The sequence below is a fragment of the Corvus hawaiiensis genome, chromosome 4 (assembly GCF_020740725.1).
Source record: "Corvus hawaiiensis isolate bCorHaw1 chromosome 4, bCorHaw1.pri.cur, whole genome shotgun sequence".
In the NCBI taxonomy this organism is placed as follows: Eukaryota; Metazoa; Chordata; class Aves; order Passeriformes; family Corvidae; genus Corvus; species Corvus hawaiiensis.
Window position 1 is genome coordinate 57,955,686 of NC_063216.1, and position 27,847 is coordinate 57,983,532.

Genomic DNA, 27,847 nt, shown 5'->3' on the forward strand with positions numbered 1-27,847 from the left:
AAGCAGATCTGGCAACATTTTGGTACACAAACATACTAATCCTTTTCAAAGCAAACAGACCTCACATCCAAAATTATTCATTTGTTTTGTTGTTGTTGCCACAGTTTTGTTGGCTCTTCCAACACAGAGTGGCTAGAGACAAGAAAAAAGATTTGGGGCCATTTTATACATTTGAAATTACAGTTGAAAACAAATATAAATCAAATAGTTGTAAACACATATGAGAACCATACAAAATACTGCGAAAATGAAACTTTCATTTGCTGAAATGATGAATGGTAATGAACAACAGAAACAGACTAAATTTTACACTGGTTACAACTTGGGATTTTTGAATATCAGTTCAACAGGTGATTGTGTCTTCTGTTTCAATCTTGTGTTTCTTGACCTCTTATTGCTGTGTTAAGGTGTGCACATCAAGAATAAGAAAATGTCCTGGTGGTGCTTGCTGCTCCTTTTAATTTCTAACAGCATAGATTTATGACCACATCCTCTCTGTGGGATTACTGCTCTTACTGAAAAGATACTTCTGTACTTTTCAAGGAGGGAGGTGAGTAGGCAGAAGGGTCCATCCCCTTTCTCTTTTAAGGCTGTATCTTAGTTTAATCCATACATCCATACTGCATTGTGCACTACAGTGCATTCTCTCTATATACCCGACTTAGATGGCAAATGGTAATTTTTCCAGTTTTAGTCATAACATGATTAAACCAGTTGTTAGTATGGCAAAACTACATAAGAATCCTAGCTTCTACTTAAAAAAAAAGAAAAAGAAGTGCAGTATCAGAACCAGATATTGCTTATTAGCATTGCACAGCATAGCACAAATGAAGAAAAGCACCTGAAAATATTTAGGGACTGCATGTAGAGACAAGCTCAAAATACATTGTAAAAATGAGGACAAAGAATCTTCCTGAGTCACATATGATGGCCTAAATCATGAGCTGCAAGGTCCACGGAGGGGAGGGCAGGCACTGCAACTGCTACAATAACACCTCAAAGACAAATACCTTTTATCTGAACTGGATTTTGGGTTTGGTAGATGGAACTGCATCTACATATTGTGTACCAATTGTAATTCTTTTGACAGGATACCAAAAGAACTGTATGCTTGCATTTTCTCAATTTGCTTTAACAGGGACCATCAAAATCTTCTTTTTGCAAGATGACCTTTAAAAAATGACACTTGGAGGCTGCCATGTGCTCAGTGCAGGGCAGATCATGCCTCTTTCTGGGGTTTGGCTGTGCCATATCAGAAGCCACTCAGCACTCACACCCCAGCCAAGTATCCGCACATTTCAAATGCTTTTTCTGAAACTGTCATTTCATATTCCTTCCCACAAAAACAGATCAGTTTTCCTCCATGTTTTCTACTTGATGTGGCATCATGGTCTCACTATGGATAGTATCACCACCATCCCTGCTAATATATCCATTTTCCTGAAGGATAGCGCATCACGAATCTGCAGTGCAGGCAATCGCACTGCTAAAGGTCAGCAATTTGAAAGGCAAGCATTAGAATTTGGTATAACTGTAAAAATGTTCTTTGTGGTGTCAACTTTACAAAATCACACATGCAGTGAACAGAAATATATTTGATTGGACTTATTCATTCACCTGTCAGGGGAAGACTACAGTATAACAGTGTTTTAAACTGTCAAAATCTAGAACATTAAGCAGAGTTACCAATTACCTCTATTTTTGAAAGTTTTAACTGTTTACATTTTTATGATTTCTAATGTTTTGGGGTTTTGTTTTTTACTTCCCCTCTAGGCTGACTTGTGGCTGCTCCAGGCCTGGAAGTGTTTAAGGCCAGGTTGGATGGGGCTTCGAGCAACCTGGTCTAGTTGAAGGTGTCTCTGCTCATGGCATGGGGATTGGAACTGGATGATCTTTAGGGTCCCTTCCAGCCCTATTTCATGTACTTGTACAGCAACTGTAAGCCTAAACAAGACATCAGAATACATTTCAATAGCATAGTATTTTTCTCAGAAGAATCCTTGACTCTATTTCCCTCTATATTTTCCTCTACTATTACTCTGATAAAGCAGGAGAAAAAGAATGCACAGAAATGTGCATTCATTTTTTAACAATGATTACTATCATTTTGGTGCCTTGCAAGACATATGACCAACCTTATTGTCTCACATTAGTATCTGATGGCTTCCCTGTTGAACCATGCACACTTCTACCAGCAAGGCAAATGACTTGGCAGCTGTGACAATCAGCTTGTACCTGGTGTTCTAAATCACTCAGGGTTTTTCACAAAAGCAAGGCTGGGACACGAATGTTAATGTCAAAATGCACGTCTTACAGTAATAGGTAATGATGTCACTGTAAAACATCATGTTCTGTTTTATAACTGATAGAACTGCTGTGACTTGTGGAGGGCACCCAAGTAATGAGCAAGCACTTCAAGATCTTCTGTTAGAAGAGACAATAAAACAGCAGTATTTACTGGGCTGCTCAGTTCAATGGCCTGCATAAACACAATCTGCAGTATCAGCTCACGTATTTATGGCTAGATGTGCTTCTTCACAGGCCTGTCCCTTAGCAGCACTGGGCTGGATAAAAGATCTCTTGACAGTCATTTACAGAGAATGGAACTACTCTGTGCCTCCGACACTGAGCAGAGACAAGAGAGTTAGCAGGGACCATGCAAGCAACAGAACCCAGAGCAGGGTGTTGTGATGTGGCACTTGTGAAAACCACTCCACTTGAAAGGTTTCAAAATAAGACAATCTATGGCACATACCTGCATGTCTGTAAATGTAGTCCAAATTTTCTGAAGAAATATCTATTTCCTGTTATTTTCTTGATACAATTTTCAATGGATTTTTATACCAAACTTTTTCATTTAACATAAGAAAGAGCAGGAATTTTAACTATAAAAATATCCTGATTTTAGAAAGTAAAACAGAATATGTATAAGCTGGAATAGCAGCTGGAAGGAGCTACTACACTTAATTCAACACCTTAAATTTTAGTTAAGACAAATAACCCAAACACAATTATTTCAAGGAAAACAATGTATTGGTCATCAAAAGTGTTAAAACTAACTTACACCTTTTTAGTAAATCAGACTTTGCAAGCAGTATACAAAAGAGAGAAAAAGAAATGTATTAAGAACTTGCATTGTAAAACAGAATTAATCCTGAAAAGAATCTACCAGATGTATCATTCAAGGAATATTTGCTGATGCAAATGTCCCCAGGTTGAGCATTAGATTTTGGGCCCTGTTTCAGGCAATTCTGCCGTAGAGATAAAAGAAGCTACAGATTTTGCTTAATTTTTAGACTGCTAGGGGAATACCCACTTCCAACTGGTTGTTTTCCCCACTTTCTTATGTCCATATGTAGAATTCAAGTTGCTATGGGAGATATGGAAAAGGATAGAGGAGTGTCAGCTGCAATAAAATGGAACAGATACGCAGTGAGAGTTGTACAGAGGTTGCATGGGGGTCTGGTGGGTTACTTAATTGAAAAATGCAGACAGCAGCCAAAATGTGTTACTCATAGTGCTGGGAGAGTTGCCAGCACTGTTTGTCCCAGATGTAGGCTAGTCACAGGGAAATTAAAAATCTGAAGACCCTTAAAATTCTCCCTTTTTCTACTTAATATTTTGATCCTGCAGGATTTAGGAGGACTAATCTGCAAAACTGGCCAATAAATCTAGCAGCTTGGATCTCTTTGACAGAGAAGTTACAACAAGCATTTTTTTCACAGAAAATCGATAAAAATGTTTTTAACTTCTACTCTGCTTTCTTGCACTTAATATCCATATAATTTTTCTGACAGTAGGGTATGTAAGCTAGAAGGTGTATATATAGAAATGAAATCCACATCAGAAAGTCTAGACAAAGCTAATCTCAGAAATAATAGCCATGCTTTTTTTAAGATTTCCATGCTTTTGTTTCTCTTGATAAATCTTTCTTCCTCTTTCAAGTTTTTCTCGAAATAGACATGATTCCACCAAAACTTAGTTAAATCTCCCAGTTAACACACCTCAGCCAATGTCATCAACTTCCATTTCATAACTTCCTTCTCTCCTACCTGCCTCTAGCCCATCAACTAAACCAAAATGAGACCAAAGCAGGCAATCATTCCCAGAAGTTAGGTGGAACTACCACCTCTGTGTCTGCTAGTTATGGATCCTTGTTACAATGCTTTAATATGAAACTTTGCAAAATGGAAATTTATAACATAAGGATTATTAAAAAACAAACACCAGCTTCCTTCCAGCATTCTTGTGGAATTGCTTTAGCAGCTTGATATCCATTGCTGTTCCAATATCATATCCAAGCTTCAGTGCCAGATAGTGGCAAGCCTGGCTGCGGATTTGGTTCAACCACAGTCAGTTACTCCTGCTGGAAGTTCACATTCTGAGAACTGTGGATCAGGAGCAAGGAATATTTTTAGGGTCATAAGGAAATCATGTATTGGGGAGAAGGAAGTAGTTTTTAACAGTGAGGAGGCACAGCAGAATCCAACATTCACCTTCCAAAAGTTCCGCTCAACATAAGGCAAGACACCCTCCCTGTTCTGTTGCAGAATTTTGCAAGTGATTTGGCTGAAAGCCCCAGAAGAAGAGATATCTAGCTGTTAAAATAACTGATGTTTAACTTTCATACTGTAGTGCACTAAAGAGTAGAATGTACTTCTTCTGGTTCATTAAATATCAATTTAGGAAATCGCTCAATTACTTGGCCTAAATCAGAAATCACAAAACAGAAAAATAGTTGCAGTGTTTCAACAAAATTGTAAACATTGAGGCTTTCATAAAACAAAAAATACAGAACAAGAACAAAATATGCCATGTAACATCAAATTTGATGTCAGGCATCACTTTATGTACAGCTTTTAAAGCAATGCTTCCACCAACAAATTAAAAAATATGCCTGGGGCATTTTGTCAGGAAAGGGATTCGTTTCTTGCCTTTTTTCTGGTCTACCAGTGACGCTAAGGACAAATGTCACACAGCAGCTCAGTAACAAAGATTCCCGTGTGAAGCTGGAGCGAGTTGGCAGGCTGGCATGGTTCAGAGCAGTGCTACAGTACTAGGTTGGATCCCAGCAGAAACAGTGACTTGTCAACCTCACCCAGGGCAAATTAGCCTCTTCTCTCACAGCATCCCCACCTAACAGTCCAGGGGTGCACTGGCAAGTCCCAGAGCTCTCCCACCATTGCCTCTAGCTCTGCTGTACTTTACAGGGGTCTGACCATACAAGACTATTTTATCAAGGGATATTAATACCACAACTTTCTTTTATCAGTCAATTTTCTAACTAGACAGCTTTCTAAAAAGAAAGATATCATGTATTAGTTGACTGAAATCCGTTTCAATTTAAAGTTGTCAGCTAGCAGGAATGGGTAATGGAGTCCTGAGAAAGAAATAAGCTCTGTGTTTCAATACCAAAACACTGCATTAGCAGTCTGTTAACCTTTTATTGACACACTGGCTACTTCTTAGCTTTGTATGCTTAGAACTCTAATGTACAAACTTTGAAAAGAGACCTGCATGCAATTCCAAGTTCACAGATTTTTATGGAAAAGACCTTAGATTTCATAAAAGTAACTTCTAGAGAGAGCATTTCAATATCCATCCCTAAAGCAAAGACATATTCCTCTGCTAAAACCATAAATATGTTTGAAAATTCTGTTAAGAAATTATCATTCTTTATGCTAACTTTAGAGGCATGTGTGCTGCACTTAGGAGTTTAAATGGCTGCATAGGCTGACAGACTCTGTGATCTTAGAGGTCTTTTCCAACCTTAATGATTCCATGGTTTTGTATACACAGTGGCTATGTATGAATAATGATGGCCTCTCTTTACTTTTACAAATGGTTGGAAATTATTAGTTGATGGCTTTGAGCAGTCTAATACTTCAGGGGATCACATTGAGGGTAAGAGTTAAAAAGTAGAGAAAAACATAGCCACTACATGCATAAATATAGCAGATCTAGAACAGCACAACAAAATGTCTTCCTACTACAAAACACTGAATTTCCAAAATCAAAACCTTCTGTGGCACTACATAAAGAAAATAATTTTTTTCAAGAAGTTTTGTAAAGTGAAAAGAAAGACAGAATATGAAATTTCACTTGAAATGAAAATGAAATAATCCAGGTTTCTTCTAACTAGTCCTATCTGTATTACAGACTGGATGGACTAAAACTTAGGGCTTTGTTATTTTGCCATCAGATCTCACACTTGCCAGGAAATGTGATCTGCATTTACTGATTAAGAGCAAATTTTTATGTCGTGTTGGTAAAGTGTGTCTTTGTTCTTCTAACGGCCAGGTCTCTAGCACAGACAACAGAGGCTGCAGTACAAAACAAATGATCCAGGATACAAATTTTTTTCAATGCATGGGGCATCCCTGTGACTGCACCAGCTTGTTCTCTCACAAGCTTTAGTTCAGTTTCATATGAAGGCAAGGAAGACAAGAAGTACTGCAGGTAGATATTTAGCGTAAGGCAGTTCTGACCACATGCAGAAGCCACCCAACCATACAGCCACATATCTCTCAGCTCCTGGCTTTTCAGCCCCAGGTATCTCATGGGTGGATGCACATACACTGTCATCCTCTGGAGAGATGTACTCGTTTCCCATTTCTAACCCTTTGCTTCCCTAAAATGGGAACGTATATCTCCCTGTGGAAAAGATCATGCCTGTGGGCTTTTGTGTCTGGAGAAGGCACTGAAGACACAAGTCTCTGTGCTCAGCAGTAGCAAGGAACGGGGAAAGGATTCAGAGCTCCCAGAGGCAATTTGCAGATGCTTAATCGCATGGATCTTGAGAATCCAGCCCATTTCACTGCACTGAAAGTAGGGAAGACTGCACCAAGCTTGAGCTCGCACCTACCCAATCTTCAGCTGACACAGTCACTTCTCCTGATGGATTTCCTGGTTGCCAGCAGAACAATTATTTATGTGCAGCAGGTTTTTTTTTATGAGGTGGCAATTATTTTCATTTTCAGAGGTGGCAATTCTACAACAACCTAATAGGCAAGCATGAGGAGGAAAGTCCATGAGCTTCTTACAGTGTAGCTTTGCTTACTCTGTTGACTGCCTCTTCTGGCTCTTGGCCTTTAGTTAAATAAGTTACATATTACCTTTCACACTCCTGTCCCAGAGAAATGCTATGTCAATATCCCAACCTTCCACTGCCAAGACATAAGACCAGCTAAACTGTGTGAGGGCAAAGCTCACAGCCAGAGCTCCTGATAGTAACTGGCAGCTGAAATAAGGAAAGGGTAAATACAAACAATACTTGTCCTAGGATGCCCTCTTTGACTTCTGTAATCTTTGAGTTAGAAAGCTTCAAGGCTGAAGGTTGCATTCAAATTAACACAGGTAATAGGATCTTCTTTCCATCCATCTTTCCTGCCTTTCTTCCATTAGTTAGTTTATGTAATCACTGAAATCTGTGTGCTTTTGTCATTCAAAAATAGTTCACTTTTTTCTTGAAAGGAATTTGCTTCCCCTAAATTCCCATGTTATGGTCTGAGTGGTGATTGCCATGGATATTTTCCAGAGAAAATGAGTAATATTTCCTGTTCAGCCTGTCCATGTAATTGGTGGTTTTACTTATTATTTCCCTCTTGAATTTCCCTCACTTTTCCTAGCTGAAATGTTTTAATCTTGTAGCTTTACTGTATCCTTTGGAGATGGGGTGAACCACATGTGCTATTCCACTGGCAGACTTGCACTCACCAAGGGCTTAGTGAGCTGACATGTGCTGCTTTGCCCTCCTCCTTTCCAAATGGTGGGTAGCACTCTGCTTGCTATTCATCCTACTGCTGACTGCTGGGATGTTCTAAGAGATCTACCCACATTTGTACTGCAGTCCCTCTTCTGAGAAACAGCAGCCACTCACTACAGCGTAATATATATATTTAAGGTTTTCCTTACATGTAACTTTTCTTTAGACTGGATTGTATCTCTCTTTTTATCACCCAGTAATGCAGTGCTGTGAGTGGTTCCTCCAACTTGTCAGTACATCAGCAAACTTTGGCACCTTTGGATTTCAGCCCCCTTTCCATACTAATTACTCTGCTGAACAGCAAAGGCATCAACATCAATCCCCACAGAATCCCACTGGCAAATACTCCCCACTGTGAATATAAATCCTTTATTTTAATCCTTTCCTTCCTACCTTTAAATTTTTTATTCCTGTTACCAAATAATTCTACTTTTTTATCCTTTTTACTCTAGCAACACAGTCACTTTTACTTGCACATCTTACACCTCTTAGAGAACACTGAAACCACACTGTATTTTCTTCCACATATTTATAACTACAGTTTCAACCATTTTTGTCAGTATGGAAGGTAGGTTTCCTGGTTGTATTGCTCCAGACAGAAGGAGCTTGTTCTCAAGCCCCATCTCACACTTGAAAGAACCTGCTCCTCTGGGATGAAAGCTAAACTATTTTATAATTTTCATATATATTATAAATGTGTAATTCAAAAATTGTACATTAGAAATCATGATGAAAGTTTGGCAGTTTCTTTAGTTTAAACTTAGGTGAATAATACATGACCTTGATGATATGACACTACTAATTTTATTGATCTATTCTAATGCCAGCTGAGTAGCAGCAAAATGTTTTGAGGCTCAATGACTATTGACAAAGTGCTTGACGTGAGAACTTCTCTATGTTCTACCACACCAGTGATCAACACACAGGACATTTGGCTTTGCATTGTCACTCATTTTTCTGAGTTCCTCTTTTTTATTAGATCCAGTGCTCTCTGAAAGAATTCCTGTCTGGTGTGTTTTTATGAATAGTTTTTGGGTCTTGTGCACATTATTCCTCTGAATCTCTTTAGGTCTGCCATCTGATATTGCACTAAATTTGAAAGAATTTATATTCCTTTTAATTTTCTGTATCATACAGTACCATGCTTTTTGAAGCATGACTATTACTTTTAATAGCCTCACCTCTTTCACTCTGTTAATTATGACACAGTTTGGGATGCTTCCATGTGGGGAGGAGGGTGTGGGGGAAAATCCTTTTTTGACACAGTTTGCCCTTTTATTATGTTGTGTTAAAACAGTTTGTATTCCAGATATAAACAGTGTCAGTCAACATAATTAGTGGAGATTATTGGACAAGTTATCAAATCACAGATAGATGGATTATTTTAATCCTTATGTTAAAGACATATCACTTGGATGTTGTGTTCAACCTCAGTCTTCAAACACTGTTCTTAGAATAGGTCTCCAGAATTCTCAGAATATTTATCTTTGTCTCCTGGAATCCAAAGCTCCTTCAAGACACAGTATCAGTCCTTTACAGCTCTATTCTGTCACTCCAACACTTTTTTTACCCAGGCATTTTCCTTCCAAAGTGTTTAGCATGCCTAACCAACATGTCATATAAATACACTTTTTTACAGTTACACATTCCATTTATTCTATCCTATTTTACCCATATACCTTAATTTCATTTTGCATGATTACATTTATTACCTCTGCTTATATATGGCCATAACTTCTAGAATACTCATCGCAATTTTAAAATACTTATATTTTACCAGTTTCTGGGGTTTTTTTGTAAGAAACATTTCATCCTCACCTGTGTCCTTCTCTACCATCCCACTCCTCCACCCCAGTTTTCTTGGTCCTTAGCTTAAAATGCAAAATAAATACAACTTTCTGATTTGATCTATATGGAACATCTGTACAGGTTTCATCTATGCCTTAAAAACTTAGCATTTGAAAATAACGAAACTGTCCTGATCATATAAAAATAATAGCTTAGTTCCATGCTGCCTTTCATTCAGCACTGAAGTGCATAAACACATATATATATAAATATAAAATTTAAGCTAAATCTGTAAAAATGTTTAAAGTAAGTACATCTTAACTCACCCTGGTGGAAAGTCTAGACTTAAAGGTAAAACACTAGTTTTCAGTTATTTCTCTGAATTCCCCACTAACACATGGAATGAATCATACAGAATTGCTAACAAGCATCTCTCACATCTTTATCATTCAATTTGGAAACTAATTTAGCTAAATGTTTGTTCATCTAGAGTGACAACTAACTGGCTTCAACCTGCCTTAAGCAGTTCTTTTGTAGTTATTTAAAAATACTCTACCTGTGTCAGAAAAAAATTCTCAAAACTGAGTTAGCTAGGAAATAACTAAATGTACATGCTTCATCTACAAGTTAAAGTTTATGTTTTATTATAATGCCATTCATTAAGTGGGGAGAGAAGAGGACCAAAGGATAAGGAATTCCTTTTGCTTCTTCTTTTAGGCTGGAAACACTGATGCTTTATTATGCTATGTCAAACTACAGTTGCTCCTTCAAATATAAAAATACAAGACTAAATGAAAAAGGCGACTCCTGTATTCAAGGATGTGTGAGGATATTTAATCTACACCCCAACTCCTGAAATGGCATTATAAGCATTTTTCTAATGTTTTATTCATGGCAAACCTCACGTTATATAATGTTTGAGTATATTAAATGATCAAAAGCATTCCATTAGCCAGAAGCTGTGAAGTCAGCAGGGTGGCTGTTGCAGCATTCAGTCTCCTCAGAGTGCTAAACTGAATAGTCAACAAAACAGAGGGGAGCTGGATGTAAGTGGAAGATGCAACAGCAAAATACGATGCATTTTAAAAAATGCATTAGATAGAAGGCAGAAACAAAGTAAACATAACCACAAGCATTGTCAAAGCAGATAAAAACTTTTCATATTCTTTTCAGCTGGGGTCCACATCAGTAGCACCTGAGGATACCTCCAAGAGACATTTTTTAAGTGTCAAAAGTAACCACTTGTGTGACAGATTCCAGTGTTACTTCCAGCTGTATGAAGTTCCTATAACTCATACTGCTTGGCTCTGAGTGGTATCAAAGACTCAACACATAGAAACACCAACCAGAGCAGACAGCCTGTAGAATGAAGGAGTCCAAAGATGATGATAACTGAAGCTCTCTGAAAATGGCAATACAGAAAATTTAAACAGCATTTCACAATGCATCTCTAAAGAGTGGAGTCAACAAAATGAGTATCAGCTGGGATGTAGCCATAAATTTCCTTTTAGCAATATGTGGTCCCTCAGCATTTGATCTCACTGGGAAAAGATAACAACTGTAAAACTGTCTTGCAGTTTCAGAAGAAAATTAGCAAAAATGTTACAGGGACACCTATGAGGATTGGAAGTATGGGGGACTTGATGAGATTTATGATTTGAAGCATATCTGTCTTTAAATCACGGCAGCCTTTTTAACTTCTCCAGTTACAACAGCAAGGTAAAATTATGCATCACAACCATGAGCCAAAAAACTAACCAGAAGAACGCACAAGTACAGAGGTGACCTTGATCAAACTCCCCAAGAACACAGAAATTCACATATTCATGAGAACTCCTGATGAAAAAGTAGAACAAGGACTGCAGGGGGTTTGGTTCTCATGAAGAAAAATAAGCTATCAAATGCTTTTCAAAGGGAAGGAAAACCCTGGCCGGACACTCCTGACATCTTGGGATAAGTTTCTGGTTTTTAATGGAAAAAAATATGAGAAATGTTGAGTGAGAGCTGTCTGACTATATGTACATGTCAAGATCTAACCTAAGCGTGATGACTGCCTTTAAGGGTGCATTTCATCTCATCCTGCAGTGGTCCCCTACTAAACAGTCAGAAGGATCATACCCTAAAAAGTACTTGATTGTGAAGAGAACCCTGGCTGATGACTTCAGACGCAGACATACAGACTTCACTTGCCCAGAATTAGGTGATACAAATCTCTCTCTCAGCCAGAGAGATCCCAACTCAGCTAGACCTACAAGGTAAAGCATTTGAGGACAAGAGCCACAAGACTCAGCAGTTGCTTTGTTGGAGGAAGGCAGTTCCTTTATGAGATGGTAGGAGGAATCATCAACTGGTTAGTGAAATCATTTCGGGTAGGTCACCAAGTGGTGTCTCATTCAGAGTCTTAATTCTGCCTTCCAGCTTCAAATCATAGAATCATAGAATGTCTTGAATTGAAAGGCACATTAAAGACCATTTAGTTCCAAGCCCCTTGCCATGGGCAGGGACACCTTCTACTAGAGCAGGTTGCCATCGAGCCTGGCCTTGAACACTTCCAGGGATGAGGCATCAGCCTGTTCTGGTGTCTCACCACCCTCACAGGAAAGAATTTCTTCCTAATATTGAATCTAAACCTACGATCTTTCAGTTTAAAACCATTCTCCTTTGTCCTATAACTACATGCTGTTGTAAAAAGTCTCTCTCCAGCTTTCCTGCAGCTTCCCTTCAGGTACTGGAAGGCCAGCAATTAGTTCACCCTGAAGCTTTCTCTTCCCCAGGCTGAACAATCCCAATTCCCTTAGCCTTTCCTCACAGAAGAGGTGCTCTAGCCCTCCAATCACACTGAAACTGGAACAGAATGAGAATCAGCCTGAACAAATCTCCATCATGCACTGGGGTAATGAACTGATAATTATGATAGCCTAAAGGTATCTGTGTCTGCACTGACTAAACTAAACAGCTCTGGCTCATCAAATCAGAAAAGATGCTCAATCAAAGGTGAGTTTTGCTCATTAATTCACTTTCTCTGAAGCCAGTATCAGCCTGGAACCTCTTCCAATACATGCATTTCTCACATTTCTTTTTCTATGCTTGAGGCAATGGAAAAACAAACGAATATGTCACTGTGATGCTATTAAGCCACAAATAGCCCAAGAGCAAGTAGGTAGAGCTTTCAGAAGAGAAGCAGCCCAAAACCACCATTTTTTTGGGACCTTCACTGTACAAAATTAATTTACCTAACTAGAAGGAGATTACCTTTTTTTTTAAGTGTAATATCTAAAGCCAATTTCCTTCATCACTAAGAATAAGGCCACTAGTAAAGGCAAATCTTCCATAGTGAATGATAGCTATAGAGTTTACATAGTGCATTTGAAAATCATTCTCAACATGATTAAAGCCTTTTACTTCTTATATATACTGATCTTGGCTATCACTGGGGAGTGATTCTGTAACTTCTAGATCATGCAATATAGTTTTTGTGGTTTAAGCAAAGGGAGTTAGTACTTTCACTTATGGTTATGAAACAGTTCATACCTTCTGCAGTTCAAGCACAGCCAAAGATCTGCAATACATACCAAGGAGAGGTTACATGCTAATATACAGTGATGAACCCTCAGAAGTACATTCTGCTTTGCCTTTTATAGCTCTGTACAGAAGCTGATAACCTTGAATGCACTGAAATAATTTAAAGTTATTGTGAGGGGACAAAAATGCTTCAAATGTTTTTATATAGTATTGAATTTATACAATCGAGAAAAGTTTAAATTGCTTGTATTTTAAAAATGTAGAACATCTTAAAATACATTGCTTTAATTATTTAGAAGTGCTTCAGCTGTTCAAACTAAGTTACTTTAATTTAGACTGTTGAAATATGCATAGATTTAAAATTCAAAAAACTTCTAAAATTGATAAAAAAATTCCTTCTCTTAATTCCAATTCTTTCATTAATTAAAAATATTTTTCATTCCAATTGTTCTAAATGCAATTTTCAGCTAAGAATGCCCATGCACCTTTGATTTCAAACAGTAAAGAGCCACAATAACTAAGTAATTTTTATTTTGGATCTTTGTTAAAAAATGAAATAGAAAAAAAGGCAGATCACATGCTCTGGACTAATATTCTGTCCTTTGCCACAAAAGCACACAGTACACAGAACATCAATGTGAGCTTGCCTCCTCATGCTACTGTTTTTTATTCTAAGTTTCATGTTCAAAATCCAGTCTCTGGAAATGAATTTCACAGGGTGAATTTCTGAAGAAAGTTCTCGTTTTTCTTCAGTAGAATTAGCCTTTGTCCCAGAGCCTGAAGGGACAATTGTGATCACCTTGTTGGATAGTCGGAGGTTCAAAATTCTGCCTCCGTGCAAGAACCCATACTACTTTTGAATAAACACAGAACACCTTTGAGGGGCTCACCCACTACTGGCTTAAAGAACATTTATGAAGTCCATTTATGTGGCCTCCTACTCTTCTTTCAGATAAGATAAAGGGACTTCCCTCCATACCCACTGAACACAGGTTTTCTTGGTTTTATTCTTGTGATAAGAATAGAAGTGCATTTTTCATTGTGCTCCCTCCTGAAAACCTTCCAGCCTCTCAAGATCCTGTCAGCATGTCTCATGCTAGATCTAGACAATCGCACAAATGTCTTTCCTGTTGCCTAAACCAAGGAAAGGCAGATGAAATGTTCTCTAAGCAACTGGCTGATGTTTCATGATCGCTAGCCGTTGTTCTTGTGGTAGACTTTAACTTGCCAGATGTCTGCTGGAAACTCAACACTGTGAAGAGGCAGTCTAGGAGGTTCTTGGAGTGTGAGGAAGACAAATTCCTGACACAGTTGGTGAGTGAGCCTACCAGGGATGGTACCCGGCTAGACCTGCTGTTAATGAACAGAGAAGGGCTGGTGGGAGATTTGGTGGTTGGAGGCTGTCTTGGGCAAAGTGACCCCAAAATGACAGAATTTTCGATTCTTGGTGAAGGGAGGAAGGGGGTCAACAAAACCTCTACCTTGGACAGTCCTTGATAACAAAGGAGTCCAGGAAAGCTAGACATACTTTAAGAAAGAAATCTTAAAGGCACAGAATCAGGCAATCCCCATGTGCCAAAAGATGAGTCAATGGGAGAAGAAGACTGACCTGCTGAACAGGAAATCAGAGAAAAAAAGAGTTGATGACCTTTGCAAAAAGGAGCAGGCAATTCAGGGAGAGTACAAGGGTGTCATTAGGTCACGTAGACAGAAAATCAGAAAGGCCAAAACTCAGTTAGAACTCAATCTGGCAACTGCTGTGAGACATAATAAAAAGTGTTTTTATAAATAAATTAACAACAAAAGGAGAGCTAAGGAAAATCTCTATCCTTGGATGTGGGGAAGGGGGGGGGGTGGAACTTGGTTGAGGAAAGGATGAGGAAAAGGCTGAGGTACTCATACTTTCTTTACCTCAGTCTTAAACAGCAAGACCGGTTATCCTCAGGGCAACCTGCGCCCTGAGCTGGTAGACGGGGACTGGGAGAAAAATGGAACCCTGCAATCCAAGAGGAAGCAGTTAGTGACCCACTGTACCACTTGGACACTCACAAGTCTATGTGAGTAAAAAGGACCTGGAGGTGAACATGAGCCAGTGTGTGCCCAGGTGGCCAAGAACGCCAATGGCATCCTGGCCTGTATCAGCAACAGTGTGGCCAGCAGGACTAGAGCAGCGATTGTCTCCCTGTACTCAGCACTGGTGAGGTCACACCTCGAGGGCTGTGTCCAATTCTGGGCCCCTCACAACAAGAATGACATTGAGGGGCTGGAGAGAGTCCAGAGAAGGGCAACAGAGCTGGTGAAGGGTCTAAAGAGCGAGTCACATGAGGAGTGGCTGAGGGAGCCAGGGTTGTTCAGCCATTAGAGGAGAAGGCTAGGGGGGACCTTATCGCTCTACAACTGCCTGAAAGGAGGTTGTATCCAGGTGGGGGGGTCAGCCTCTTCTTCCAGGCAACCAGCAATAAGACAAGAGGAAATGGCCTCAAGCTGCACCAGGAGAGGTTCAGGTTGGACATCTGGAAGAATTTCTTCACTGACTGGGTTGTCAAGCATTGAAATAGACTGCCCAGGGAGGTGGTGGAGTCACCATCCCTGGAGGTGTTCAAGAAATTACTGGATGTGGCACTTAGTGCTATGGTTTAGTTGACAGGGTGGTGATCAGTCAAAGGTTGGACTCAATGATCTTGGAGGTCTTTTCCAAACTTAATGATTCTGTGATTCTATTATCATGTTAGGAGCTCAGATGTGTTATCTCTGAAACAGATAGACATATTTCTCTCAAAGTTGCTTTTTTTAGGATTCAGCCCTAATGTTTCAAATGTTTCTCTTCTTAATGGAAACTATTTTGTTTTCCTCAAGGCAGGACTGTCTTCCATTTATTCACATTAAAATTAAAAATGGAATACTTTTTGATTGCAACCTGTATGTCATACAAAAAGATAACTCTGCATAAATAACTATTCTGCATTGCTGCTTACTGTTAATGTGATATGATGCGATCTATAAATTATATTCTGACTATAAGAAAGGATGAAAATTTTACCTTGCAGTTGTAAATACCAAGTATTCATTAAAAGAAATTGAGCCAATCAATTTTAAAATGGATACTTTAGTAGCCTTCAGTTAATTAATAACACTCTGCCTATACTAACCCGCCACACTAGGAAGCTTGATAACGTTCCACATAGAACTCACTACAAAACCACTAGAGCTAAACTGAAAAAAAAATTAATTTACAGTTCCTAAAAACAGTAATAAGTTCTACAGACAAAGGCAGATTTATAGCCTCCTAGAATAGTAAAACTTCAATAGTTATGTGATATAGGTATCATATATGAAAATTCATGCAATCATTTCTGGTCAAAACCTCATATAATATAGATTGCCTGCCTGTATAATCTTGAAAATAATCTACAGAGTTCTTCTGTAAACATTAAGTTGTTGGATGATAAAAATCTGACAGTTCTAGGCACTGCAGATTACTCACCCTTGAAGGTCTCACTGCAGTATAAATTACTGAAAAATGAACCCCTCGTTCCTGCAGATCCATGGTCACTCTTCCAATCATTTTGTCTGTAAATAGAAACATGTATAATTCAACAAACTCTGTAAGATCAAAAAGCTAAAATTCTACAGTAGTTGGAGAAGTAATGAGCTAGATGTTTAAGCTTATTCAGTCTATTCAAGCCACTTAAGTGCTCATTCCATCTAGGCACAATAGGTACAAATGGGATAAGACATGCTCAGTGTCTTGAAAAATGCACAATTTCATTGAGATAATATAAAAAAACCACAACAATTCAGAAAAAGAGGTGATTTTGAAACTGAAAAGTAAAACAATGGAAAACATACCCTAAGGTTTGAACTTTAGGGAATTAAAAGCAAGAGCAGAAGAAATCACTTAAGAGATGTGAACAGGATCTCTTAATCTGTTAGTCAAGTGACCAGTCAATAAGTAAGTAATAAAATTTAAGCAGTATTATTATTTGAATTACAAAATACATGTAACTACCACTGAGACACAACACTCAAAACATGGTGTTTAGTGTGGGGCATGATATGTGTAATACTGGTAGCAGTATTTCTTTTGCCTTCTGTGGATTTAAAGCCTTCTTCAGCACCCCCAACAGGACACAGAAAATTTTCCTGCTGATTACTTTGGAGGCCAAAGGAGATATATGGTGGAATATTTCTGAAAAAGGAAGGAAAAGTCAGATAAGGAAGAGACAACCTTTCAAAGAGGTCCAAATACGCCTCTACAAAAGATGCTCCTCTAGTTCTGAAACCACAGGCAGTTACAATAAACACTTAAAACTGATAAATGTTTCCAAAATTTATGCAGAAACATGAACATGCTTATGCTTATAAGGAGCATAACAGCTGTGAATCATGAACCATTATTAGTGGCGTTATTGGGACTGCTCGAGAAGCAAGCAAGCAGACGCACATTTACTCTTTCTGGCCTTCCCACTTCTCATTCACATACCAGCCTGATGGATGGATATTTTATAACCTGGACATACAAACTTCTCAGATTTCGAGGTTATACTTTACAGAAATTGTGTTTTATTTGCATGTGCTGAAAATAAGAGTTTATATTATTATCCTTTTTAACCAGTTCTACTTACTGTAATTATGGTGTCCTGGCTGAGTAAAATGTTTGGCTTTTTTAAGAATGAAAATACGTTTTTTTTCCTGTAGGGTTTCAACTGAACTGATTTCCTCATACCAGTCAAGAATCACAGCTATGTAAAGTTTCCTACTAAGAATTATTGCTAAGAGAATCTACTATAAGAAATGTACTTACTCAGAAAAAAAGCTGCCTAAAAACTACTGCCGTAATTACATTGGTTGTGGAGATCCAAGGCATTATATAATGAAGATTTTGTATTCTGGATTCAAAGATTTTGGAAATTCTCCTCAGCCTTAGCAAAAATATGCAGAACAACAACAACAAAAAAGCATAGAAAAATGCAGAGATTGAGTTTGGGTTTTCTTTTATTAATGCAACCAACAGCTTTTTGAAATGCAATAACATGTTATTTGCATTTCCCTTCAGAAAGAAGCTACATGTAACTATAGTTACCAGTAACATCTACAACTCTTGCCTTTGGGAAGGTTCTAGAGGTAATTCCTTCTTCCAGAGAAGCTTCTGTGAACATCCGTATGACAACAGAATTGATATAGATTCTTGTTTGCCTGTGATCAGAACTCTACCTTTCTTATAAAGTATTTTCAAATTCTCCAATGATTGTCCACCATATTTTAGAGCGTCTAAATTAGGTGCCTACATGGGAACAATAGTGCAGGTTTTGTACTTGGCCCTGCAAAGTGGCATGTCTTCCCTAATCCACACACCTTCTTCCTGATTAACACTTTGATACTAACCAAAAACCTGGCATACCTTTCCTTCCAGCCTCCCCCAGGTCATCTGTTAACTTTGCTTTCCCAAAACAAAGTGGCCTGAGACAACAGTTGCACGAGTCTACAGTGTTCCCTGGCAGCCAGGAGGGCCAGCAGTGTCCTGGGGTGCATCAGGCACAGCATCACCAGCCTGGCAAGGGAGGGGATTGGTCCCACTCTGCTCTGCATTGGGGCAGCCTCACCTCAAGGGCTGGGGGCAGTTTTGGGTGCCACGATATAGAAACGACATTAAGCAATTAAAGACCATCCAAAGAAGGCAACAAGGACGGTGAAGGTTCTGAAGGGGGAGCCTTATGAGGAGCAGCTGAGATCACTTGGTCCGTTCAGCCTGGAGAAGAGGAAGCTGTGGGGAGACCTCATTGCAGTTACAACTTCCTCGTGAGGGGAGGAGAAGGGGCAGCCACTGATCTCATCACTCGTGACCAGTGACAGGACTCAGCGAATGGCATGAAACTGAGTCAGGGGAGGTTTAAGTTGGATATCAGGAAAACATTTTCTACCCAGAGCACTGGAACAGCTCCCCAGAGAAATGGCTGAGGACCAAACCTGACAGAGTCCAAGAAGCATTTGAAGAATACTGTCAAGCAAATGGTGTGATTTTTGGGGTGTCCTGTGCAGGGCCAGGATGGACTCAGTTATCCCAATGGGTCCCTTCCAACTCAGCATATTCTATGATACTATGATCCTAGGGCTTGGGAAGCTTATTCTTGAATCTATGCAGCTGATGAAAGAAATGTCCCATAAAGAAAAAGCTGCTGTTCAGCCAAGACCAACATTAAATCAAGTCTCAGATATCCAATATGCTCCGGGGAAAAGAAAAGAAGACAAAATAACTCCTCTGCAATTCAGAGATGAAAATCCAACTGCTTGTTTTAGTATAAAACTCAGTCATTTTGGACTAGTGCAAAAACAAAGAGAAAAGGATACAAAACTGATTTCAGTACTAAGGTATTTTCCCCTGATTTTCAAATCTGCTTCTGATTTTATAACCCCAGTTGTGAGCAGAAACAGTCACAGGCATTAAAAACACTATTTAATTATCAGCCCACTACACTGTAAATCCCCCAAACTACCACTTCAGTGATTTGCCCTTCATAATTCAATTTCTAATTTGGAGTAGTAAGTGAAAGCTCTGCAGTGAGATACCTCTCAGTGCCATTTTTGTGTATGGCACCTCTTTTTCAACCAGATGCTAGGCAAGAGAAGTTTTTTATAGTCTTATATGGAGAGATTCAACTTTAACAAGTAGTGTTTATTAAAACTGCAAAACCAATAAAAGACTGTACCAAAGGCAAAGAAGGCCATCAGTATTGTTTTATAAAGATTAGAAAAACATTTCCTATTCACGCAGACACCCTTTGTTGAGACCAAGGCCTCGGATTTGCCAGAAGAGCCTGGCACCTCCAGCTGCCAGTCTGCAAGGTCAGATCGAGGGAGGCAGCTCAAGCTGTACAGAGATGCAGGGTTTGGGCTCAGAGAATGAGCAAAGGCTCATGCCTGAAGCAGAGGTGAATTATTGTCATACATGAAATCCCTATTTGTGCTTGGTCTTTGCATATTAAGTGCTTTAATTAATTAATTTTGAGTTAAATATTTTTAGATTAAATCTTAAAATTAACCCATCAGCCCAGGTACAAAAATCCAGTTCCATTATCAGTGTTTTCAATTGTTTAAAGTAGTTTATTAAGAGAGTTGCCCTTTTCAAACTTCAAACCACCGGTACACCATAAGAGCTACCTTTCCTGTGTTTGCTGTATACTTTTACAAGTGTTTTGAGGTGTGTTGGATGTATTTTAATACTTTTTTGTAGCTGTTTTCACTTGCATTCTGATTCCAAGGCCAAAAAAAACCCCACCCAGTCTAACAGCCAGCAGCTATTTTTAGGCACAAAGCCATTACTCTGCAGGCAAGCTCCATGGCAACCTGAATACCTGAATTTTAATGAAGGCATTGTAGCACCCTTATCTCAACTAATACCACCCCCTCTGACAACAATGAGCCATTGGTTGGCGGAGATGATCCATCAAAGGGAAAGCACCAATCGCCTTGGACTGAAGGGGCGGGCTGTGGGCGGACTGGGGGGGGGGGGGGGGGGGGCGGAGCAAAGACTATAAAAAGAATGAAGCAGAGAGGCAGGGTCTCTTTACCCCTCTTGCTCTCTCCGGGCTAGCTGTGGGAGACGTCGGTGCTGGGTGTTAAAAGCCTACTCCTATTAAGGAGTCTTTAGTAATTTTTTTTGACTTTGGACCAGCTAAAAGTCAGCCCAGCACTGCAAGTTCTTTTTCTCTACCTGAGGTCTAGTGCTGTCTCAGCCAGAAGATCTCAAATCCCTGCGCTCCTGGGGCATACCATCTACTGAGCCATAGGATCCCGAATTTTTATATTTTTCTAATTTGTGTAATTTTTCAATTTTTCTGTTTTCAATAAATTAATCTTTTTAAGAGTTGTCTCATTTCTCACAATTATCATGACATTTCGAGTCACAGAGCAGTATCCACATGGATTTTTAATCAGACACTTAGTATCCCAACACTAAGACAACCACATGTTATAAATACTGTAGAAGGGGAGTGGGATAATAACCTTTAAATAGTAGTTGCAAGAGAGTAGAAAATACACCCTACTCAAGTGAAAACACAAGTGATGAAATGTTAGTTATATCTAGGTAATATTACTTACCATTTTCAGCAATTGCTTCCAGGGTGGAAATGTCTTTTAAACCACTAGAGAAAAAGAGAGAGAGAAATAATTAAAAATCTTTTCTAGGCAAGAATGATGTGAATCAAGTGTATGAAGATACTGACTGATAAAAGGATTACTGTCAATCCCTCTGCCATTCTTTCATCTCCTCTTAATGACCCTTTTCTTCTGCAAAGCCATTAAAAATACAAGGACCACATCTTCAGCTGATTCTTAAACCCCTCAAACTACCTAGGCAGCAGAGAAGCCATACTGCTGACACTATTTTGATCAGTCTCTGGGAAGCTTTTTTTTCATTTGGTGTTGGCCCATTGTTTAACATTTGTAGAGGAGCTCCTTAAAATAGTCACTATGCCTCTTTTTGTGTAATGACATGACAGCTAGAATTGCATTTCTTCAGGACACATTGATATCTGCCCCTTACACCGGCGTACAAAAGCCCAAGTAACAGGCTGGGAAGAAGAGTAAGTAGAAGAAGCTGAGCAACCATGCCTTATCTTTTCTAAATATACATACACCTGAAGGAACAGTCTCTCCCTATCTCTCTTAGGTCACAGTCCTCATAGAGCTGGAAACATGAAAAACTATAGCCCTCCTCTTCCTTCTACAGTGATGGAAAATCAGGCTCCTTATCAGCTTCAGGTTTGTCTGTAGGTTTATTTGCTTGCTTATTTATCCTGCCAGTATTTTTGACTCCTGGAATGCCTTCTAGCAATTAATTCTGCAGGTTAATCATGTGTTGAGTAAAGTAATTGAGCCTTTCTGCTAAAAAGTGTGTTGCCATTTAGTTTTATTAGCTGCCCCTTTGTTCTCATATAATGAGGCAGACAAAATAGGAATGCCTGACTGCCTTTCTCAACATAATTCAACTATTACACCTGGTAAGCTTATCAGGGGACTTTGAAAAACACTGAATTCATCCTTGTAAGAGAAACAATTTTGATAGCCCTACAAGCTTCCACTTTGTTTTTTTGAATTTCCTGAATACAACTGACATTTTCAAAAGCTCTAAAAATCACACACACATGTGGGTCAGTTCTTCTTCGGGATAAGCTCCTACCTGGCAAGTGGTTGCAGCTGAACCACCAGTAAGTTAGGGTTAGATGCATTCACTTCCAGGAGAGAGACATTGAGATTAGTTACATGTGTCAACCTCCAATCTCTCGATTCTTGAAGAACGCTCAGGAGATACTTGGTAGCCTTGCAGTCAACAGCTGGCAAAACTAAAGATGAAGGAGAAGACTGAAGAATTTCCTGTAACAAATTTATGAACAGTTTATTTACTTGCTTAATATTTAGCTGATTAATAATTAAACACAAGCTTTTTTTAATGTATCCTTAATTTAATATTCAAGGTGAAGAACCACCACAGTAAACAGCACGTGAATTCTCACAGTCTGATGGTGGCTGCAGGCTGCTCCTGAACTTTCTTGTAGCAAGCTTAAAGCACTCAGTAACACCAAATTTTTACTGTCCTTTCCACATGTGGTGGAAGAGGAGAGACAGATGATGTAGAAGTTCTCAAGCTAAGAGTGTAGTGGTTATGAGTACTGCCAGAAGCAAAGCTCAGATGACTCTCTTAACTAAATGCCCTTGGAGGTAAGAAAGATCAATGTCAGACACCTCCAGTTCCAGCAGCTCCATTCAGTTAGGAGTCATATTTTGCATAATAAACACCCTGCATTTGTGTACATCCTGGTGGTACAGCACACGGTACAGGAAAGTGTCTAATTTGTAACAATTAATTAAAGAAAGCTGCAGATTTCAGGCTCTACAGAGCCTCCAGACAAACACACAAAAAATTCATGTCATAAACTTTCCATCTTTATACTCAAAGTACAAATTATAAAGCTCAGGCTGAATTAGTTCAGATAAAGCATCAGGGTATCTTTCACTTTATTAAAAATTCTGATAGCTGAATTTCTGATAAAGATACTTGAGTGAAATGAATTGAAAAACATTCTCATTCTAGAAGTTTGGGACTTGCATAGCCAAAAAACATCTTTCCAAGCATTTTTCTTGATAATAAAATTAACTTGAAATATTTGGGGAAACAAAATGCAAGATGAAGATTTGAAAATGATCAAAATTAATGTAGCCCATATTTGACATTGTGGTGGGTTGACCCTGGCCTGATGCCAGGTGTCAACCAAAGATGCTTTATCATTGCTCCCTTCAACTCTTCAAAGGAGAGAAAACATAAGAGTTACAGTGTTCCTAACATTTTCCTACTATTCCTTTTTTCCTTTTTGTCTGTTCTTCGACTGATTACCACTTTTCTGACCTGCTCTGGTTCTTTCTAATTGCTCACATTTTCCTTCCTAGGCAAAGGCTATAGGTACTTTCACATTTCTATAAATGCTCATAAGGGAGGATTATGCAGCATTGTCTGATTTTCCAGACGGATAGAAAAGTAACTGCAGAAATTAAAATAGAGCAGAAAGCATTGATCTTGTGTACAGGTCTTTGAGTAGTGTTTTTAGCACCTCCTGGAAGAAAAAGATGAAACATTTCATTTTGATTTGTTTATAGATTTGAATTTAGACCTGAAATTCTGAGCAATTCAATGATTTTATTTTCAATATTTTAATCCCTTGTCCCATAGCAGCAGCCAGAATGGCAACAGCCACTTCATCCAAGGATATATATTAAGCAGATTACTCATTTAATGTAGAAAAGATATAAAGTGTATCACTGAGTAATATCTGAATTGTGCCTCTGCTCCTAGCCAGTGCTGCACTGCCATCTGTCTCAGTTTCCAGCCCCTGGTATTCAGCTGTTTTTCATGTGAAGGGAAGACACAGCTGGGTATCAATTCATTAGCCTCTGGTAGGCAATCTGATCCCTTGCCTCTGCTTTGTCCTTCTTGCCATTTGGCAGTTGTGCACTTTTCTTTACAATACTCATATGTTGCTTTACACATTTCAGGATTTCAGCTACCATGCTTGTTCAAGACACGAAAACTCCAAAAGGGGGGTGGAGTATGAAGAGGATATTGAAAAACATCTGATTCTGCATTCTGCTAAAGGAAAGCACACAGTAGCTAGGAAACAGGAGTGGGACAGGGAGAGAGAGGAAGGGGAAAAGGAAGGAGAAGGGGAAGGTTTAATTTTCACTTTCCAATTATTTATCCCACAAACTTTTACACTGTAGCTGTTGCTGTCAAATATACACATAAAGCTGTAAGTTATAATTTTAATGAAAACTGATCTGATGTACTTTACCTGATAAACAGTGTTGCAGCTACAGGAGTTATTGCTGAACAATAATAGCTCCATGCTGTACTGTACAGTGGGAAACATGACACCCAATTTTTTTTTCTGAGGGTTACAGACAGATCCAAGGGACTGTGGAGAAGCAAACCTGAAGTCCAAGAATGGGAGGAGGCATTCCAAAGAATAAAATACAGACTAAAACAATGAGGAAGGACTATACTGGGGAAAATACTTGATGTAGCTTTCACAACAAAGTTTTGCCTCACAATTCCGCTGAAAATATCCGAAGGAGTCAACAGGCATGTACAAAAGGAAGGTCTAGAGGGTACAGTCTACTTGAACCCAGACAAGGCATTTGGCAGAGTCTTGAGGTAAGGACTACTGAAGAAACTAAGCTGCTTTGGCCAGAGAGAGGCTGTCTTCACATGAAGGTAGCTAAAGGATAGGTAAAGATTTAGCAAGAAAGGGTAGAAAAAAGTATCTGTTACTGCACTAGGGTCTGTTCTGTTCCATATGCTCCTAAACTATCTGATAAAAAGATAAATATTGAGCTAATGAAACTTGCTCATTATGCCAAATTATTCAAGTTAGTAAAGGCAATGGCTGACTGATGAACCACAGAAGCAGCTTCTGGTACAACGTCTTGGGCAACTGAATAACTGGTAAGATTAAATGTAAATTGATTTTAGCGCAGTACAGGGTGACAGAAAAACAAACCTGATTTTACATACACAATAATAGGTAATAGACTCAGAACTGAGTGTTACCCTTCAGTAATGAAACCTTGAGAATTACAACAGCTCTTTGAAAATGGTAATTCAGAGGCTGATAGTGATTAGGATTGAAAAAATTAAATATTAATAATATTTTAGAAAAGGCTGGAGAACAAAACATCATGTCACTGAATAAATCTATGAACTGTTATCTTGATTATTATGCAGCTCTGTCCATGTTCCCTTGTCAAGAAATAATATAATAAAACTAAAAGAGAGAAAATAAAGACAATTAAAACTTTATTAGAACCTCTGTATCACACGTGACTAAACAGGACTGCTCAGTCTATGACCACTGAGTGAGGATAGGATGGAGTTATCAGACCAAAAATGGCAATGACTTACAGTCATAATTATGTAGCTGCACAGCTGGCCACTCATTGGAGTGTGTTAACACACACTGCAGTTCTAAGGAGCTGAGCACTGTCTGGGGAAAGCCAAAGCTAATATTAAAGAAAAATAGTTGGTAGGGTAGGTGACTGCTTGACAAAGAAGTTCCCCAAATGCTAATCTTTGTATTTTATTATTTAATTTAGAAGTTGTTTGAAAGTTCAAGATAAATGACCTACCTGTAAGATTCCTTTTGTATTAACTAGAAATAAGACTCCTTCATTGCATGCAAACCCATTCATACCAAAAGCTCAGAACAGCTGCTAATGCAGCTGAACAAATCTAATATCTGCAAATCTTTCTGGGGTTTACAAGCCTATAACTCTTTTTCAAATAACACTTTCTTCTTGTAGTACACATGCTGCTACATGCACTTATACATTCTAAATGAAATCTCCAGCTTAGGTTTATGAATAAGTTTGATTTCTGAAGTTCATAAGGAGGATGCTTGAGAGCAATGGAAAACTTATAACTTCACCGATCATTTGTATAATATAGACTGTGTAGGTAAAAAACTTGTGATTATGCAACATCAAAGATTCTACTTTCCCCAGTGAGAAAATTCAGACCTGACTTTCACTTGGTCCTGTGTTGTGTAAATATTATTGCAATCTTTCATATACTGATTAAGAATTGATTTCTTACTCAAAGTATCTCAAGTGGAGTTCAAGTAATATGATAGCAACTGAGAAAATTTTTGTAGACTCTGCTACATCCATATGGATGATTATAAAGTTCCTCTTCTGGGCCTAAGAACTAAACCCTATGCAGTAGATATTGACAAAACTCTCTCTATGGGCATCTAGCTGAAAAAGAAGTATGTAATTTATACATCTCATTTTCTTTCACTCACGTTACAGCCCCTCACCTCCATCAAACTACACTAGAAAAGCATTAAGACTGCCAAATCCAACAGAACAAATGTAGGAAGTGCTGTAGTTAAGGTGAGCAATTTGCAAAAATAAACTTTTCAGGTTTAAAGAAGCCATAAAAAGGAAAAATTTCTCAGCTCCAAGACAGAGAGGGAACAGAGGCAAGGTCAGAAAGAAAACAGTTGATTACATTTATTCAGATTGTTAAAAACTTAGGTATAAATCTTTGACCTGCCAGGTACAGACAAAGATTTACTTAAACATGACATTCTGTTTAGCTGAGGACCTCCTCACCAGCCCTCACTAGGTCTCAAATCCCCTTGTACACCACCTGATTTGTAAACCCATCAGTCTCTGGACTCATCTCTAGACTTTAAAGCCTTTAATCTCTATCTACAGTGCTGACGGAGTCCTGATTACAAGGCAAAAGAAGAATGTGTTAAATACTTTGATAACGCTCCTCTTAAACATCCAGGGCCTACTTAAATAAGACCACCACATTATTAGGAACTGGCAGTATCATGCATTGCAATGCATTTTAAACAGCTCCTGAAATTAAACCAGTTTTGTAGTTAGGCAACAAAAATTTGCCCCAGACACAGCATTGCAGAGATGTTAAACCCTGAGAAGATAAGGCATAGCAGAGAAGAACCAGTGCATCTGCCTGCAGACACAACCACTGATCCTTACAGTGCAGATGATTGTGACTCCCATTCATTCCTCAGAAAACCCATGTAGATACTCTGCATAATTTTTTCTCTTCCAGCATCAGTGTTAAAATGCTGTTATATGACAAAGAGATTAATATCTCCAGTTCCAATCATACAAAGAAGATGTGAAGTTCTTAGTATAGATGTAGAGAGGGGTAATAGGTGAATATTTATGTATTTAATTACATATAGTGCTTGCTGTGTGGTGCTTGGGAATTTACACTTCCTTGTGTGCTCCGATACCATTTGCATTAGTAATAGTTCTGTTCCTGCCTCCAGGAATGTCTTTATGACTTCCATAAGTGAACATTTTGTCTAATTACATTTCCATAAACTGTCATGTACAACCATAGATGCTGTGAACAAAATCCATAAACCTCAGTGAGGACAGAATTTGAAGCTGTTGACTGACTCAGGAGGATTCCATCTTAAATTCTGTGCCTAGAGTTTATTTCAAATTAATCAACTAGCATTATTTTTTTCATCAAGATTAAGGCAATACAGCATCTAGTGATACATTAATACAAATATAAAACAGTTAACTCCCTAAATGAGCTTCAATTTCTGTGAAAACAAAATAGGTATTAAATTCTGAAAATAAGACCAAAATGACTGGTTCCTATAACTTCTTTTCTTCCTATGGCTTCAAAACAGAATTTTGGGGTGCTAGTCTTGACGTTTATATTGTTTT

General features: G+C 38.6%; 1 protein-coding gene and 1 long non-coding RNA gene across 2 annotated transcripts in view; one reads left to right on the forward strand and one right to left on the reverse strand.

Annotated features, from left to right (window-relative positions):
* Window positions 1–27,847, reverse strand: part of LOC125324491 (V-type proton ATPase subunit S1-like) — a 50,821-nt gene that overhangs the window by 15,964 nt on the left and 7,010 nt on the right. Inside the window, exons 4-6 of the mRNA XM_048300423.1 lie at window positions 22,257–22,450; window positions 21,176–21,219; window positions 16,560–16,645 (exon numbers count right to left, since the gene is read on the reverse strand). Coding sequence (XP_048156380.1) covers window positions 16,560–16,645; window positions 21,176–21,219; window positions 22,257–22,450 — 324 coding nt within the window. The remainder of the gene's footprint in view (window positions 1–16,559; window positions 16,646–21,175; window positions 21,220–22,256; window positions 22,451–27,847) is intronic.
* LOC125324493 lies at window positions 1,541–15,398 on the forward strand. The gene is made up of 3 exons (XR_007203005.1): window positions 1,541–1,551; window positions 10,727–10,731; window positions 15,268–15,398. It is a non-coding gene; the product is annotated as an uncharacterized LOC125324493 (long non-coding RNA).